The sequence below is a fragment of the Durio zibethinus genome, chromosome 24, assembly GCF_047325235.1.
Source record: "Durio zibethinus cultivar Kanyao isolate XHJ-2024 chromosome 24, ASM4732523v1, whole genome shotgun sequence".
Classification (NCBI taxonomy): domain Eukaryota; kingdom Viridiplantae; phylum Streptophyta; class Magnoliopsida; order Malvales; family Malvaceae; genus Durio; species Durio zibethinus.
This window is the reverse complement of record NC_143185.1, coordinates 21370221-21389313: the sequence shown is the minus strand read 5'-3', so window position 1 is coordinate 21389313 and position 19093 is coordinate 21370221. Positions and strand designations below refer to the sequence as shown.

At 31.9% G+C, this 19093-nt stretch overlaps 2 protein-coding genes across 2 annotated transcripts; one reads left to right on the top strand and one right to left on the bottom strand.

Annotated features, from left to right (window-relative positions):
• The first annotated feature begins 3780 nt into the window (after positions 1-3780).
• LOC149512045 (uncharacterized) lies at positions 3781-7190 on the top strand. Its single transcript, XM_089753475.1, has 7 exons — positions 3781-3890; positions 3952-4026; positions 5833-5902; positions 5990-6049; positions 6423-6771; positions 6809-6947; positions 7013-7190. The coding sequence occupies exons 1-7, from the start codon at positions 3781-3783 to the stop codon at positions 7188-7190; spliced, it is 981 nt and encodes a 326-aa protein (XP_089609601.1).
• Positions 7191-8179: 989 nt separating this feature from the next.
• Positions 8180-8563, bottom strand: LOC111316484 (B3 domain-containing protein At2g33720-like). The gene has a single exon (XM_022918422.1). The coding sequence runs from the start codon at positions 8561-8563 to the stop codon at positions 8180-8182; it is 384 nt and encodes a 127-aa protein (XP_022774157.1).
• Positions 8564-19093: the final 10530 nt, after the last annotated feature.

Here is a 19093-nt window from a genome sequence, read left to right as displayed (position 1 = left end):
GTCGAGAATGGCATCAAGTGAAAGCTTATAAGTGAAGATATGCTGTTTTTCGGGTGGAACTCGTCCTTCTCAAGTCCCTTTAATTTATGTCTAGGATACAGAAAATCATGGAAGACAAGGAGACTTTGAGCTTCCTTGGCTATGTAATGGAGCATGTGATGCATGTGATTTTCTGCATTAGAGTATTAGAATCTACTACCCCTTCGCCACTCTCTCAACTAAAAACTTCTTACTCTATTTGTTTCTGTTTAGGTTTACATTGTCTTCCAAGTCTATATATAAAAATTAATGTCTTCTTCAATAAACAATCTCTCTTTTCTCTTTCACGTACGGTAGTGGCCTACAAGTTCCCACAAAATTCAATGCCCTTGGGATTTTATTGTATGTCGCGATTGGGGTTTAGCTTTTGTTGGGCTTGAAGCAATAAACACAATAATGTAGAAACAATATATCATAATAAATCTACGGTAATAAATAGCAATTAACAATCAATAACATAAGAAAAATAAAATACACAAAGATTTAAGTGAAAAATCCTTCAGTGTAGAGAGAAAAATCATTAACCACAAAAAAAAAATATCCATTATCAAATAATAGATATGTAAAGTTCTTCTCTAGCTAAAACTAGAGCTAATCAACAACTAGAGAGATAATTGGTGAAATCTCACTAAATAGGTGACTCAACAAATACACCTTGGATTTGTTTCTAGAGAGCCTTAAACTCGATCTTCACCTTTCAGAATGTAGAGCTGTAAATCATATATTTACCGACAAAGTTTCAGCTCAATCGGACCATGAATCGATTTTTGTTCAACCAACTTTCTCTTTTTCTTTGTCTCTCTATTTTTTTGGCTTATTTTTTCCCTTTTCTTTTCTTGGTTTTCAGCACCACCTTCTATTGTTTTCACCTTAAAGCAACCATACCTCTTTTTATTAAGTAGTTAGGGCTTTGTGTAAAAAGAAAAACCAAGGCTTATGACATTTGATTAGTCCAAACCTAATTACATTAAACAGAACCCTATTTTTATAACAATCTCCCCTTCCAGCTCCATTAGGATGAGATTCATCACCATAGCAGTTTCATTTAGAATTTACCTTGGCCAAAGAACTCATTCTGGCCAAGTTATTGCAGAGCTCAAGCTTCTTCCTAGAAAGTATCTTAGTCAACATATCTGCTATATTCTCATCAGTATGAATTTTTTTCAATAGTATCTACTGTTTCTCAATCATTGAATGTAACTAGTGATATCTAACATCAATGTGCTTTGTTTTAGCATGGTACATAACATTCTTACTTAAATCTAAAGCACTTTAGTTATCATAGAATACCACTTACTTTTTTTTATTCAACTCTAATTCAAGAAGAAAACATTTCATCGAAAGCATTTCTTTACCTGATTTGATTGCTGCAATATACTCAACCTCTGTAGTTGACAAAGTAACATACTTCTATAACTTAGACTGTTAAGACACAACTCTTCCTGCAAAAGTAAATAAATACCCTGAAGTAGATTTTCTACCATCAAGATCACTTATCATGTCTACATTAGTAAATCTTTTTAAAACTGGTTGTGAAACTCCATAACTCAAGCACATTTTTGAAGTGCCCCTCAAATATATGAAAATCTATTTCACTGCTTCCCAGTAAACCTTTCTAGAATTAAAAAGAAATCTGTTCATTACACCAATTGTATGAGCAATGTCAGGCTTTGTGTAAACCATAAGATACCTCAAAGAACCGATTGTAGAAGAATAAGAAATACTAGATATAGCTAGTTGCTCTTTCTTAGTCATCGGACAAGATTTTTTACTTAGATGAAAATGGTTGGCAAGTGAACTGCTAACTAATTTAGTATGTTGCATATTGAATCTACTAAGCACCCGTTTAACATATTTTTTTTGTGATAACCATAGTTTTTTAGCTCTTCTATCCCAGATAATGTCCATATTAAGAATTTGCTTTGTTGGATCTAAATCATGCATGTCAAAATACTTAGAAAATTATTTTTTTAACCTGTAAATCATACTAGCATCTTATTCTACAATCAAGATATCACTAAGATATAATAAGAGAATAATGAAGTTACCATCAAAATTTTTTTTGACATATACACAGGGATTCATTGTCATTCTTTTATAGCTATGGCTCACCATAAAAGAATCAAACTTTTTGTACCATTATCGCAGAGCTTGTTTCAAGCCATACAATCTTTTCTTTAATTTGCAAACTAAGTGCTCTTTCTTTTTCACTTTAAAACTCTCAAGTTGATTCATATAAATGTCTTTCTGCAAGTTACCATACAAGAATACAGTCTTGACTTCAAGTTACTTAAGCTTAAGATTTAAACTAGCTACTAATCCCAATACCACTCGAATGAAACTTATCTTCACAACTAGAGAAAAGATTTTATCAAAATTGATTCCTAATTTTTTAGAAAAATCTTTTACCATCAATTGAGCTTTGTACCTCACTAGTTTATTACCATCTATTTTCAACTTGAACACCCATTTATTTTTCAACGGCCTTCTCTCTTTTGAAAGTTTAACAAGATCACATGTATCATTTTTTTGCAATGACTCCATCTTTTCTTTTATTACTTTTAACCAATGCTTTCTATCTAAAGTAATATGCACTTTTTGGAAGGTCTCTGGCTTCCTGTTACTAGTAACTAAAATAAAATATGAACTTGAATACCTGATAGATGGCATGTACTGTCTAGTAGATCTCTTAAATTAAAACTTTACACCATTTGATGTCAAAAGTAGCTCCATTTACGTAACATTTTCTGGTGGAAAGGGTTACTCACCTTACACAAAATTGATTACATTTGGTTCATCACTAACTGTGGCTAGCTCATTCAAATCCCCAAGTTCTATTTTTTACTCATTTCCACCAATTATGACTCTTTTTTGTGGAATCCCTATTGATGTTAAAACATCACACTCAACATAACTCGTGTAGTCTTTTCATTTTTCTCAAGGTCTGTTATGATTTTTTTTTCATGAAATACCACATCTCTACTTTTAACTGTCTTTTTCTTCACTGAATCCTATACCCTATAACAAAATTTTTCATCACCATATCTTACAAATACACACTATGTGACTTTACAGTCAAGTTTTGACCTTTACTTTTTTAATACATGCATAAATGCTTTAAACCCAAAAACTTGTAAGTGAAAGTATAAAACATCTTTTCCTATCCATACTTTTTTTGAAATGTCAACGTCTAAAGGAATTGATGGTTATCTGTTAAGCAAATAACAACTGTGTTGAGTATTTCACCCTAAAATGGCTTTGGTAACTTTGTTATCTTTAACATGCATATGACTTTTTCCATAATTGTGCAGTTTATCTTTTCAGCTACACTGTTATGCAGCGATGTTTTGAGGTTCTATAATCTCATGTCTGATTCTATGCTTTGAATAATACTATTCAAAATATTTAGATGTGTATTCCTTACTATTATCAGTTTGAATACATTTCAAAGGCAGCTCTATCATCCTTTCCACAATGACATGAAATTTTTAAAAATATTACAATACCTGACTTTTATTTTTCAATATATACACTTAAGTTTTATGTGAAGTATCATCAATAAAAGTAATAAAATACATGCTACGACCTAATGAATCACCCTCAATAGGACCACATACATTAGAATAAATTAATTTCAATCTATTTTCTTTTTTTTGAGAATTTTTATAAAAAGAAACTCTACGATGCTTACCAAATAAACAATCATCATATAAATCGAGAAACATATCTTTGGTCAAAAGAATGAAAGACTACCTTGTCGAAGTTATAACCCTTTCTCGCTTATGTGTGCCAGCCTCTTTTGCCACAAGTTTGCTAAAGCATCATCCTCAACAGCATTTATCTGATCGCCAGTTAATTACATCCATATCATGTACATTGTATAACATAATTTTCTCATTGTAACTACCATAGATCTTTTAAGAAACTTTCATTGTTCATTCTTTTGTCGATTCTCATATCCTTCTTTATCAAGGACATTAATAGCAAGTAAGTTCATTATCATATTCAAAATATATCTAACATCTCTCAAAGTCAACATGCAACTCATACTAGTTTGTACAATAATATCACTATTCCTAACAATCTATGACACACTCTTATTTTTCATATTGGTGTAACCAAAGTTTCTTGCTTTGTAAGTTGTAAATAATTTTCTCTTAAGAACACAATGATATGCAACCGTTATGTCAATTATCCACTCAATGTTCAGATCACTAACATGATTACAATCACCATGTGTACAAATCAAAATAATTAAATCACTATCTGAATTTACTGCTACAACATTGTTATCATTTGAACTTTTATCTTTCTTATTTTTTTACTTTTGCTTCAAGATTTTACAATATTATTTTATTTGACTTGCTTTACAATAATGAAAACACTTTATTTTATCTTTAGACTTCGATATATGTTTAGATTTATTACGACCTTTTGAGTTTTGACCTCTATCAATGTTTTTACTCTTGTTCTCTGTGACCAAAGCTTGATTCCCAGGGTCTAAACCTTTTCATCTTGTTTTTTCATTAAACATACTGTCATTTACCATCTTCAATGTCACTTTGTAATCAGAAGCTGAATTAAAAACAGTCACAACTAGAGTATTTCAACTATTTGGTAATGAACCCAAAAGAAACAATGCCTTCATTTCATCATTCATCCGAAGCTCTATAGTAGTTATTTGATTAAATATATTTTAAAGATCACTCAAGTGCTCTGTAATCAATCATCCATCCCTATATTGTAAAGTTGCTAGCTTTTTAACAAGCATAACTTTATTCATACCTATTTTTCTCTCACATAATGCTATTAATTTTTTTCAAATAGTGTGGGCATCTATCTTTTATTCTACATAATGAAACACGTTGATATCAACTCATTTTTTAATTATACCCAGCGCCTTTATGCCTAACTTTTTTTAGCTTTCATTTTTCATATCTATTGGTTTAACCAAATCACTCTATACCGGCTCATACAAATCTTTGCAATATAAAAGGATTTTCCAACATAAGCTTTCAAATTAAATAATTTGATGATGTTAATTTTATCATGAAACCTGTATCACCCTCTATAATTTCAAATAAAATTTATTTTTGTCTTGGGTTGCTTTTGTATCTATGTCTCAAAATAACCATCGCTCTGATACTATTTGTTGGGCCTGAAGTAATAAACACAACAACGCAGAAGCAATATATCACAATAAACTTATAGTAATAGACAACAATCAACAATCAATAATGCAGGACAAATAAAGCACACCAAGATTTAGGTGAAAAATCCTCCAATGTAGAGAGAAAAATCATGGACCATCAAAAAAAATCTCTACTATCAAATAATGGATATATAAAGTTCTTCTCTAGCTAAAACTAAAATTAATCAACAACTAAAAAAGACAATTGAAGAAATCTCACCAAATAAGTGACTCAACAATACATTTCGGATTTATTTCTAGAGAGCTTTAAACCTGATCTTTACTATTCAGAATGTAAAACTCTGAATCATAAATTTGTTGACAAAATTTCAACTCAATTGAATCACAAATCAATTTTCATTTAACCAACTCTTCTTTTTTCTTTTTCTCTCTATTTTCTTGACTTCTTTTTTTCCTTTTTTTTTCTTGGTTTTCGCCATTGTCCTCTCTTTTTTTTGCCACCTTAAAGTAGTCTCAATTTTTTTTTTATTAAATAGCTAAGATTTTGTATAAAAAAAAATCAATGCCTATGATTTTTTATTAGAACGAACCCAATTATATAAGGCTGGACCTATTTTACTAACAGCTTTGTGCAAAATCAGGTCCCACTTCGTACTTCTTCTTATTCTAATATTTTTCCGCTACCGTTGGTCTATTGACCTTATATCTGTGGTTCTAAACTATTAGGCAATCATGAATAGCCAGCCTTGAATGTCTTATAAACTAATTTTAATTAATGACTTTAATAAACACTGGTAGGGAAGAAGGTATCGCAATAATGATTGGGAAGACGGGGCAGCAGACGCTCGGCATGTACCAGTAGTTTACAATTTGAGGATCATAAACAAAATTAATCTTACCTATTCATATTGTTCATCTCTTGAACCTAACATTAAAGAATGATAAACGATTGCAGGTAGCTGGCTAAATATGTTACGAGGATCTTTCAATTCCATCACCATCGTATGGCCAATGATTGGGCTTTGGCCTGAATTTTCTTTCTTATTATAAATAGATAGAAGAATTATGAATGTCTAAGCATATATCGACTTTCGAATTTAGTCTTTTGAGCGCTTTTTCTGCGTAAATATGGCAGGCTCATCTGTAATTCATGGGGTGAACGTTCCATTGAGATCCATTAGCTTGCCATCCAGGTTGCAGCGTAATTTGTACAGCTTCACGAACAATTCAGGCTGGTGGTGAGACAATTTGTACAGGTTTCACTAGGCTTGCAAAGTTGTATAACAACATTGAGGAAATCCTTCAGTCTCCGCTCACTCAAGAATTCCTTCGCCATCAGCAAAATAATGTAAAGCTAGTAGAGAAGGCACTTGATAACTCGGTTGGATTGCTGGATGCATGTGGTACGGCAGGAGACCTAATTATGATGATGAAGAAGCAAGTACAAGACCTTCAGTCAGCATTACGTAGGAGGGGCGCAGATTCAAGCATTGGATGCAATATTCTTGCTTACATCAGCTTTAGAAAGAAGTTGAAAAAAAATTTACTAAAAGCCTCAAGAGTACTGAAGAGATTGGAATGCAAGCAATAATGGCCCCTTTCCTCTTTTTGATGTAGATTGCCATCTATTGATGGTGGTAAAAGAACTGAGAGAACCCAAAGCCATCACAATTTCCATGTTTCACTCACTTATGCTATTTCTTTCAATGCCAGTAATGAAAACAATGGATGGAGGTTGGTCTTTGATTCCAAATTGATACCAGTAGCTGCAGCCAAGGGAAGGGAGAAGCCTTTCAATGAGGTGGGGATTGTGGACTTTAGCTTGTATACACTCCATGGACAAGTCCCGAGAAATGACGCTAAGATTGATGCACAGACTGAACTAAGGAGATTAGAGACACAGTCTGCTAGCGTCAAAGGTCTCGAGGCAGGTTTAGATTGCCTGTTTAGATGGCTAATCCGCAATAGAGTGTCCTTACTTAATATCCTCGCGCCTTGAAGACACTATTGTACACCTCATTGTTCATGCATGGCATCTGCATTTTAAAGGATTGATCCATGTTCAAGAACCAAATTTTTTTAAGAGAATTGTATAAGAACCGTGTTGAAATGTAATGGCACTTTATTCTTTTAATTTGTTATTTATGCTTTACCTATGATTCAAAATTAGGATCCCAAATAGCTATATTAATAGTATTTAGGGTGCAATTTTTTACTTGTGAAATTGCTGGTGCAGCACATTGAGTTGCATTCTGAAAGAGAATAACAAAAATGTGAACACCACACATACTTTAGTTCTTTCAATTCCTTGTGATGCATGAGCTACTGTTTCTCGTTATAGTCAATGTCAATGATTTCATGACTCGCCTGGTTTATGTTAAGTAGACGCTAGGTTTTGCCACCAGTTTAGAAGAACTCATCTAAAAACAGAAATAATAATTGTTTTACTAAGTACATCTTGCTGGCTCTTTCCAACAAAATTGTCAGTGTTCTATTATATCGTTGCTGCTAGAATCAGAAAATTAGGACATAAATCGGAGGTCTTTTATATCTTTCTCTGTAGACACAAGCCTGATGGTTTCAATTGCATGCTTTAACTATATCATTAATTTGCATACTCTATATTATGTAATCAGTATTCAGTACATAATTTGATTGACAATGAGTTAACTTGCTTTGCAGTGAACAATTTTTGCAATGGAGTTTTGGGAATGCAAAGGGGAAAATCTGAGTATGCTTTTCGCCCATCAAATATAAACTTTTTACTAGTAATTATTATTGCAAATATAGCTTGGAAAACAAGATAGACATAATGATCACCAGCTAATAGAAAATAAGCACAAATAACCAAAACGATTGAAGTTTAACAGATAAATGAGGATGTCCATTACTATACTTTCTAAGTTTCAACTACACTTAACTCAGAGTTGATTATATTAAATCAATAAACTGTATCACCATTGCCAAAAAAAAAAAAACTTGAAGAGGTTAATGCCTTGCAGCTTGGTTAAGAACAGAAAATTTGAATCTTGAACTGCAATCGTCCCAGTAAAAGCCAATTTCGTCACCAAGCTTCAGTTCCCTCCTCGTCACAAAGTCCATGATCCAATTCTTGATGAGCACATTGGTCCCCTTGTTCCATTGCCTGAAAATCATCTCATGTTCCGCCTTTGTATCACAATCCCACACAGAAACTGGCAATCCTTCCTTAGCCTTCGTAAGTTGATCAGCATTCCAGAAGGGAAAAATATGAGATTCTACGACCTTCGATGCCAACAAGAGCCTAGACATGTTGCCGAGGTCACTTTCAAAAAGCTGCTTTTTAATGCACCAAGGATCATGGCCAGGCCTCAATTCAGTCACAACGGCCATACAACTTTCTTCTCTCTCAAATTTAGTTCTCTAGTTTCTGCAGGACGAAACTTTTCTTGTACTGCTAGGATTCTCCATTCTTTCTCTCTTCTTGGTACAGCAAGCGTCATCGAAACCCATGTTCAGTTGCAAAGAAGGACTTCCAACCTTCGGCTTCAGGAGGTTGCTCAGATTATATTCTTACCTTTGATATTGATTGCTACATTCACTGGCTTCAAAACTCTTCTGGCTCCCTTTTTCAGTTGCAGGACTCTTTTCTTTGGATTCCCAAATATAATCCCCTGAAAGAGACAATTCTATTGAAACACCGCTCAGTTCCAAAGAAACACCCTCGCTTTTCTTCTCTACGAAGTTCTTCATCTTATGTTCTTTTCTTTGATATTGATCATTAATATAATTACTCTCACCAACTGCCATGTCATCAACGGGTATATTCCGGACTATATTCGGAATTTTCTCTTCCTTCATGGCAGTCGTCGGTCCATTCTCTGGAAGTGTATCTGTTCTGACAGGAGGCGTAACTAGAACTGCCTGTCACATTCGTATATCCATGTTTTACGCGGGGAAAGATTAAGAACCCACGAAAGTATGGTGGAATGTGGTGGCTCAACTGGGGCCTCGGGACCTTGGATATGGGCGTTCCAGCTGGGATTCCAGCTGTGACTGAAACTGGTTTTAAATGGAGCTTATTTAAACCTCTAAGAACTAAGCCTAAAAAAGATATATATGTTAAAATATATATTATGTTTAGTTGACTTATAAGGTTGGACTTTATTTTTTGATATATTTTGTAAACTTTAAATCCATTTAAACATTTATATATTTATATATTTTATAACCTTAGAAATAATATTGTTTTCCATTCTTTAAGTCATCATTGTATCAGAGCTTTCGATTATTATTATTTCTCTTTGTTTTAGCTTGGGTTTGATGAAATTGAAATTATCTTTGTCTTTTTCTACTTTTATTCATTGGTTTTGGGTTGACTACATACTTTATTGATTTTGGATTATTTACATGTGTAATTGACTTGTCTGCTTCACTTGTTATGAATTGAGCAATTTACTAGCTTGTTACAGGTTGATCGGTGTATTGGCTTGGAATTGTTCTTCTGTCATGGCTCTCTTGGAATCATCATAGCCTATTGCAATGAAATTAGATCGAACAAACTAAACTTAATGGTTCTTAAGAAATTTTGGGGGGAAACTGCATTTTTTTCAGTTTATGTTATTAATCGTATTCTTTCTTTTATCATTGGTGGAATTTCTCATTTTGAACGCTTATATAATAATACTCCTAATTATTCTGAGTTTCGTATTTTTAGTTCTACATGTTTTGTTTCACTTCCTAATGTTTTGTGTAATAAATTATCTCAAAAAAATTGTCATTTGTATGTTTTCAGGGTATGATATTGACAAAACGAATATCACTGCTATGATCTTATTACACAAAAACTTTGTGTTTCTTGGCATGTTACTTTTTGGAAAAATATTTCGATGTATTTATTGTCTCATTTTTAAAAATCTACCAACGATCCTCTTAAGTTTTTTTTTTATCTTTTTTTATCCTTTTGTTGATTTAAATGACTTTAATCAATATTTTCATATATCCCAAAGTTCTCCAACTCCTCGGTACATTCATCCAAATTAAGCTTGTCCCATCACTGACTCTACCATATGCAATCATGCACCACCATTGTCCAATTCGTCAAAGCCATCTATCCCAGAACTTAGACGTTCAATACGTGAGTGAATTCCTTCAAAACGTTATCATGATTTTCATTGTTTCTTATCTACTATTCTTTCTGTTTATAAACCTAAATCTTATCACGAAGCAAGTTTTAATCCTTTTTGGCAAGCAACTATGAAAACAGAATTAGATGCCTTAGAGAAAACTCATATTTAGGGTTTTTATAGACATCCATTTGTGTTCGGGATCGACTTTCATTATTGTTACTACTACTATTATTATTACTATTATTTTTACTATGGTATAATATGCTATTTTATATTATTATAAATGTCTTATTTTGTTTGAGAATTTTTTTAAAAATTAGAAATAGGCTTTTTTAATTATGAATTGAGCTCAATTGAAAAACTTTAAGCCTAATAAGAAAAGTTTTAATTTTAATTTAATTTAATCTGTTTTATTTATTTTTGTTTAATTTTACTTGTCTAAAAAAAAAAAAAAAAAGGAAATTTGAAAAAAAAAAATTAAAAATTTTGCAGTAAATTTTGGTGCTTGATTTATGCAATTATGTTGAAAATTTTGTAGAAAATTTTGGTGCTTGATTTATGTAATTAGTTCACATTCAATTTATTGGCTAAGATTAAAAAGGATTGAATCTTATAAAAAAACCAACCGAAAGCAGAAAGGGAGTCTAATTCTCCCACACAGCACCGAATCCACCATTACAACCTCCCATCAACCAAACCTGAAAATTCCCACACATCAACCCATTACCAACCTTAATCACCAAGTCCACTAGCCACACACAAGAAGCCACCGAGAAGTTGCTACCCATTAAACCCACAGAAAACAAAAACCTAGAAAAAAATCTACACCAAAATAAAAAAATTCCATCTGTGACTCACGAAGGTGGAAGCAACGGTGGACTGGTTGGTGGTTAGAGTTTAAGGGGGCTTCAGCTTTGCAATGTTAAAAGAGAAGAATAAGGAGACTGAAAATTTGAATTGAGTTCCTAGATTTGTTGGTCGCAGTTGCAAGTAAATAGTAGTATAATTGTTTTACTTTTTATAATTAGATTAGATTGGGGAAAGGAGAATAGCAACCAATTCATGTAGGGGATTCGGTAGTCTACTATTAGCAATGTAGGTTCTTGAAATTTCCAGGGGAAATAGGACAAACGTGGAAGTAATATGCATAAAAAAAATTAACTTGGGAAGTTGTGTGACAGAAGTCCACTTGATGTATACCAAACCATTTTGTCAAGTAACATTTCAAATGTGTTATATAGTGATAAGGAAGATAAGGGATTGAAGTAGTTGACCATAGATTGGTTTTCTAGGCCTTGATTTTTGCCAACATAGACTAGTACTGGCTTGAAGTGTGTCCTTTAATAATGTTGGGTTTGTCTCCATTCTTGAAATAATATGACATTATTTTGGGAGAGATTTTGACACACGTGCGATTTGATTGATCGGTGTGTTTACTTGCTTTTAGATTCAACTTGTTTTGTAGGCATTTTTTTATTTTATATTTTGAGTTTTTTCTTTACTTACTTTTTTATTTCATTTATTTTATTTTACTAATTTTTATTATTTATTTATTTTTGTTGAGTAATTTATTATTTATTAAATATTTTACAAAATTTTTTTGTGGAAAACAACTAAAAAATAATAATAAAAATTTTTTTCAAATAAATTCATGAATCTTACCAAATTATTGGAGAATTTTCATGGATTTAAATTTTATGAAATCCACCAAACTATTGAAAAATTTCATAAATCAGTTTTTAAAAAAATCAAAAAAATAATTTTTATCCTCTAAACTATTGGAGGATTATTTTTCAAATTAAATCATACCAAACTATTGTGAGACTTAATGAAATTCACAAAATTTTTTACAAATCTTTTTATAATAAAGTCTCATCAAACTATTGAAGATCTACTTCAAAGTTAGTTCTATCAAACTATTGAGAGACTTTACTAATTTTTTTGAATAAAAATACATTAATAAATCCAACAATGGAACCTCTTCAAAGTAAGACACTTGTCCCCATGAATAATTTTGAGGTTAGAGAATCATCTTAAATTGTTACTAAACTATTGGGTCAATTTTAAGATATATTTTCAATATTAAATTATCTGACAAATTATAAATATGATCAAGGCTTGGATAATCTGAAATCTAACTGGTACCCTCTTTGGATGAGCGCTGTGAGGGTGCTATAACCTTCTTCATGCGTAACCATATTCTCAAACTTAAACTCTAGTTTCGTAAATCAAAATCTATATCAGGTGATCAATCATACCTAAACAAAAAAGATTTTGGGCGACTTCTCTAACCCATGTCTAGTGGTAGATCTATTGATCTATATATTATGACGGTTTGACGACTCCATTGGAGACATCAAGAGTCAGGCTAGTAAATGATTTCTTATTATCCAAGCCTTGCTTAATAATTTTAGATTTTTTTCTTTCTTATTTCTTTCTTTTCATTGTTTATGTTCTATTAGTTATTCACTAGTATATATTTGTCATTCATTTGCATGTACACAACATAAAGCTCTCCACTCGAGCTCTACCCTTAAGAGGGAGTGAAGTACCTATGCTCTCGTGAGATTTTCTGTCTCTGTATGGGCCTGTGAAACACTCTTACTCAAATTAAACTTTTTTCATTTATAGTCTATGATGGGTGAGGATCGAGGTGCCTTATTAGTCTATGATGGACTATGATGTAAGGAAAAATTTGGCAACCTTTTAGAGGTAATCCAAACTACATATAGTTAACTTTAAGAGCCTAACCATAAATAGAGCCATGTCCTTTCACCTTTTATAGTTAACCTAAAATTTAGGGTCATGTTGTTATTTTACTTACTGTATAGTATTTATTCTTTATTTTTTTTATTAAGGTGACTAATCGATTTTTTTATCTTTTTTTTATTTTTTTTCTTCTTATGTATATTCATAAACATACATGCAGATTGTATATTATGCTTACTAACCCTTTTTATTGTGTAAGCATACATTCATGCATCACTGCATTCATTCTCATGCATAATCTGATAGGTCAATAAACATCATTCTAAATTTGCACCATAATTGTGAGAAATCAAGTTTCAATGATAGATCAACACCAGTACTACACTTGAGCTAGAGCCAAAAAAATGGAGTAAGATAATGCAAGTCATCTTGAAAGGATAGAAAAAACCCAAGAGATACTTGAGGAAAAATTAAGCAAAATTTTGAACGCTCTTAAAAGATAAATAAAGGAAAATATGTGAAAGAAGATAGATCGTATAAAGTTACCAAATCACTATATCCATTAGGTTTTGGTCCACATCAAACCTAAACAACTCCAAATCTTTAGCCATAGCAAACTATATTTTTGAGTTACAGAATGCCTTATGCACTCAATCAAGGGAATGTTTAGAGCTATATTATTCTTATCTTTACTAAAAAGATAGATAAGCCCATCCAAATTCTCAAAATAGATGAGACCAAAGAAGAAGTGAAGTTGCAGATGGTTGTGTACCTAAAAGACTTTGAGATACGATAAGCATGATTAAAGAAAGATTACGGGTTCTAGAAGGCATTAACTTTTATAGATCAATGGATGCTACCAATCTTTATTTGGTTCCAAATGTTGTGATTCATCCGAAATTCAAGGTACCAAAATTTAATAAGTATAACGGTACCAAATGTACCATTACACATATCACATTGTATTGTCATAAGATGATAGCTCACATCAGCAATGAAAAATTGTTCATGTGTGTGTTTCAAGACAGCTTGATCGAGTCTGCTACAAGATGGTATGTCCAATTGGCTAGGACTCGTATTAAGTCATAAAAAGATCTAACTCAGTTTTTTATTAACCAATATCATCACATTATAGATATGGGTCTTGATCATCTCTCATTATAAGAGATAAAGAAAAAAGCATTCGAATCTTTCAAGGAGTATACCCAAAGGTGATGGGATATCACTACTTAGATACAACCTTTTTTAACAAAAAAAGAGATGATAATGCCATTTGTAAGCACTCTTAAGTCACCATACGATGAGAAGATAGTAGGGAATGTGACTAAAATTTTACCAATATGGTAATTTCAGGGGAGATCATTGAAAATGCAATCAAGAATGGTAAATCGAAATAAAGGGAATCATTTACTACTAAAAAGATGCCCCAAAAAAAAATGAGACTCAAGTTGTGAGTTTTAATAAGCAGCAATCTAGAAACTATCCTCAGCCAATGTATCCCATATATCATTCTCTCGCAAATCATGTTTCCACTGTGGTGTACCAATCAACTTCATAACTTTTTTATCCATCCACACCTAGGCCTTCTATTCGTCCGATTACCCCAACAAATAGTGCATGAGAACCATAAAATTAGGAAAAGCCTACATTTGACCCTATTATTATGAGCTACACGATTTTATACCAAGAACTTTACAATAAACATTTGATTGCTCCCGTTCCTACAAAACAACTTGAACCTCCCTATCCCAAATAGTATGACTCCACTGCTCACTGTGACTATCATTTGAAACATAAAGCGAAGAGTCTGATCAAGGAAAGGCTGATAAATTTTATTACCAATGGAAACATGGCATCCAATGTCAGTAGTAACCTGTCGTCCAATCAACCAAGGGCATAATTTTAGGGAGATTGATTAGAATTACTCATCATCTTAAGATTTCTTGATAATGTGGACCTTTTTGTGTACTTGAATTTTATTTTATTTTTCATCATTTAATAAACGTGACAAATTTGATGCATTTTCATGACATTTTTTTTTGTGTGAATACCCATCATTTACTTTTACCATCTCATATCTTTTTTTTACCCATTTTTTTTATTCCAAATAATGAATGCTCAAACAATCATGACGATAATTTAGGATTTGAGTTTAAAAACATCAGTCATGATATTTTGATTGATAAATTTAAAATTGTTGAGACTGCTAAATAAAAAAATAAATCTGAAAAAAAATTCAAAAGTGATGCAACACATGATTTTTACTCATTCACAAGTTTACTATTTATCAATAAAGATTTTTCACTGAGAGTATTCATGTTCAAAATGAGAAATGGCGATCTTTCTTCTATCTTTTAAAAAATTATTATCCGTTGCTACCATATTTGAGTCGATTAAAAATTTTCTTTTAAGGAATCCTAACCAATCCACATTGGGGGCAAAGTTGAGAATTTTGTAATTTTAGGGGTAAAACCCTTTTGTGTTCAAACTCTCATGAAAAATGATAAAAAAAAATGAAGAAAAATTGATGGGATAAAATACCAATGTGCTTCACTAAAAAAAATAAAAAAAAATTGATGGGGTAAAATACCAATATACTCCACCCAAAAAAAAGCAAAAAAAAAAAAAAGAAGAAAAAAAATTAACGGGACAAAATGTCAAAGTGTCTCACATGAAGAAACTATCCTTGGTTTAATTACCTTTCAAATACAATTTAGGCATGTTTATCCGTTTCTTTGGCACCCTTTACCCCAATCTACGTTACGTCTCTTAAAAGTTCATTTTGATTAAATGTGAATACTTGATTTGGAGAATCATAAATTGACTTAGGGCAGGTTTGCCATTAGATTGTGTGAAATTTTGATCAAAGTGTCATTGATGAATAAAAGGGGATAGAGAAATGAAAAAATGAGAAAAATGTATAAAAAAAAGCAAAAAAAAAAAAAAGCAAAAAAAAAAAGAAAAAAGAAGGAAAAAGAGGAAAAAAAAAAGGAAAAAGGAATACCTAAACTAAAAACTCGAAGAAGCAGTTTAAATGAAGATGAAAACTTGAAAAAATAACTTCTTGTGAAAGTTCTCAGAATGAGGATGATGATTAGCTCAAAGATTGAAGATATTAATGGAATGTGTTCTTAAAAGATAATCTTGAGTTTGAGTTCAAGATTGCTTGAACAATCATTATTTTGGATGTTAATATCCTATTTGAATAAATTATAACGTTTTATCCTTCTTCACTCTTGAGTTGTTCTTGACCCTACATTTTGTTCTTTTAATAATAAAAAGTCATTTTTCTTATCCTTCACTAAATGAGCATTCCTTGAATAAACTAAGAAAATATATCATGTCTGTCACTGATTTGAATGATGATAAATAAATGAATGACATTTTTCATAAAAAAATTTTTATTTTTTTGAAAAAAGTCTAAGATGAGACGAGTGAAAGAAGCTTGAAAATATGCCTAAAAAAAAGAAACAGAGGTAAACAAGACGACCCAATGATAAATTCAGTGATAGATTGATTGACACGACATGTGAGTTACGACCAGATGAGAAGAAAGACATAGATCAACTGACAAAATTTACTTTAAGATTATTAATACTGAGAAGGTAAGACAAATTGATGGAATCTTGAGAACTTTGTCACCACAATTGAAATTTCATGACATCAGCATTATATACATCATAGATAGGACATGCATTTGCAATGTCGTATTATCACTTATCATTCATTTCGATCTCGACTCAATTCAAATCATTTTTTTGACTCGCGACATCATTTCTGTCATTCATCTTCGACCTTGACTTGATTTTGATTATTTTTAGACTCGCGACATCATCCCGATCATTTGATCTTGACTCAGTTCAGATCATTTTCTTGACTCATGGCATCATTTTGGTCATTCATCTTTGATTTCGACTTGATCCTGGTCACTTTTAGACTTGTAGTATCATCTTTCTCATTTAATCTCGACTCAGTCCAGATTATTTTTCTAGCTTGTTGTATCATCTCGATTATTCATTTTTAACCTGACTCAGTCTTTGTCGCTTTTAGACTCGCTGCATTGTCCTAATTATTCGATCTCAATTCAATTTAGATCATTTTTCAGACTTACTATATCATTTTGATCATTTATATTCGACCTCGACTCGATTTTGGTCATTTTCAGACTCATGATATCATCTCGATCATTTGATCTTGGCTTAGTTCGAATCATTTTCCTAACTTGTGGCATCATTCCAATCATTCATTTTTTATTTTGACTCAATCTTGATACTTTCAAACTCGTAACATTATCCCAATCATTTGATCTTGGCTCAAGTTAGATCATTTTCTGACCCGTGGCTCATTTCGATCATTTATCTTCAACCTCGACTCAATCTTGGTTGCTTTCAAACTCACGACATCATCTCGATCATTCATCTTTAACTTTGACTTGGTTTTGGGTTTTTTTAGACTCACGAAATCGTCTCGATCATTCATTTATAACATTGACTCGGTCTTGGTCACTTTCAGACTCGCAACATCATCCTAGTCATTCAGTCTCGGCTTAAGTCAGATCATTTTCAGACTTGTGGCATCATCTAGATCAGTTTTTTTTTTACCTCAACTCGATCTTAGTCACTTTATCTTTTCGACTTACGACACAATCCCAGTCATTCAATCTTGATTTAGTCCAAATCATTTTTTAACCCGGCAGATCATCCCGAGCAACCATCTTCGACATCGACTTGATCCTAGTCAGTTTATCTTTTTGACTCATGGCATTGTCCCAGTATCTAATCTTGACTCAGGCCAAATCATTTTTTAACCCATAGCACAATCCTAGTCATCCATCTTCAACCTTCACTTGATTATAATTGCTTTATCTTTTTGACTCGTGATTTTATCTCAGTCAATCGATCTTGGCTTAGTCTAGATCATCTTCCTAACCTCTTAATCTTGGTTCAGTCCAGATTATCTTCTCGACTTTTTTATTTCGATCATTTTCCTGACTTGTTGCTTACTCCCTGCCATTTTAATTTGTTGCTTTGACTTTTAGAACAAAATGGATGTCTAGGTCTTTGTATCATCCCTGTCTATCAAGAATATACAAAGAGGGATAGCTGTAAATACTCATTTATGTTCGAAGTTAGCTTTCATTGTTGTTACTACTACTATTATTGTTACTATTATTTTTACTATGGTATAGTATGCTATTTTATACTATTATAGACACACCTTATTTTGTCTAAAAATTTTTTTCAAGATCGAAAATAGGCTTTTGGTTGTGAATTGAGCTCAATTGAAAAACTTTGAGCCTAATAAGAAAAGTTTTAATTATAATTTGATTTAATCTATTTGATTTATTTTTGTTTAATTTTACTTATCTTAAAAAAAAAAGTTTGAAAAAAAGTTTAAAATTTTGTAGGAAATTTTGGTGTTTGATTTATGCAATTAGTTCACATCCAAGTTATTGGCTAAAATAAAGAACGATTGAATCCTACAAAGAACCAACCGAAAGCAAAAAGGGAGACTAATTTTCCCACACGACACCGAATCCACCATTATAACCTCCCATCAACCAAGCTCGAAACTTCTCACACATCAATCCATTACCAGCTTTAATCACTGAGTCTACCAGCCACACACGATAAGCCACCGAAAAGTTGCTACCCAATAAACCTATAAAAAATAAAAACCCAAAAAAAAATCTACACCAAAATAGAAAATTTCCATCTTTAACCTACGAAGGTAGAAGTAACGGTGGATTGGTTGGTGGTTAGAGTTTGAAAAGGCCTTAGCTTTGCAATGTTAAGAGAGAAAAATAAAGAGATTGGAAATTTAAACTAAGTTCCTAAATTTGTTGGTCGTAATTGTAAGTGAATAGTAGTAGAATTGTTTTATTGTTTTACAATTAGATTAGACCAGGGAAAGAAGAATAACAACTAATTCGTGTAAGGGATTCGATAATCTACTATTAGCAATGTAAGTTCTCAAAATTTCCAAGAGAAATAGGACAAACAATGAAGCAATATGCATAAAAAAATTAATTTGGGAAGTTGTGTGATAGAAGTCCACTTGATGTATACCAAACCATTTTGTCAAG

Excerpts from the sequence above, each read along its gene's own strand:
- LOC111316484 (XM_022918422.1), bottom strand. The coding sequence starts at position 8,563 with ATGGCCGTTGTGACTGAATTGAGGCCTGGCCATGATCCTTGGTGCATT.
- LOC149512045 (XM_089753475.1), top strand. The coding sequence starts at position 3,781 with ATGAAAGACTACCTTGTCGAAGTTATAACCCTTTCTCGCTTATGTGTG. Across the intron at positions 3,891-3,951 it reads CAGCATTTATCTGATCGCCA|ATCTTTTAAGAAACTTTCAT; the intron begins GTTAATTACATC and ends TAACTACCATAG. Across the intron at positions 6,772-6,808 it reads AGTACTGAAGAGATTGGAAT|ATTGCCATCTATTGATGGTG; the intron begins GCAAGCAATAAT and ends TTTTTGATGTAG.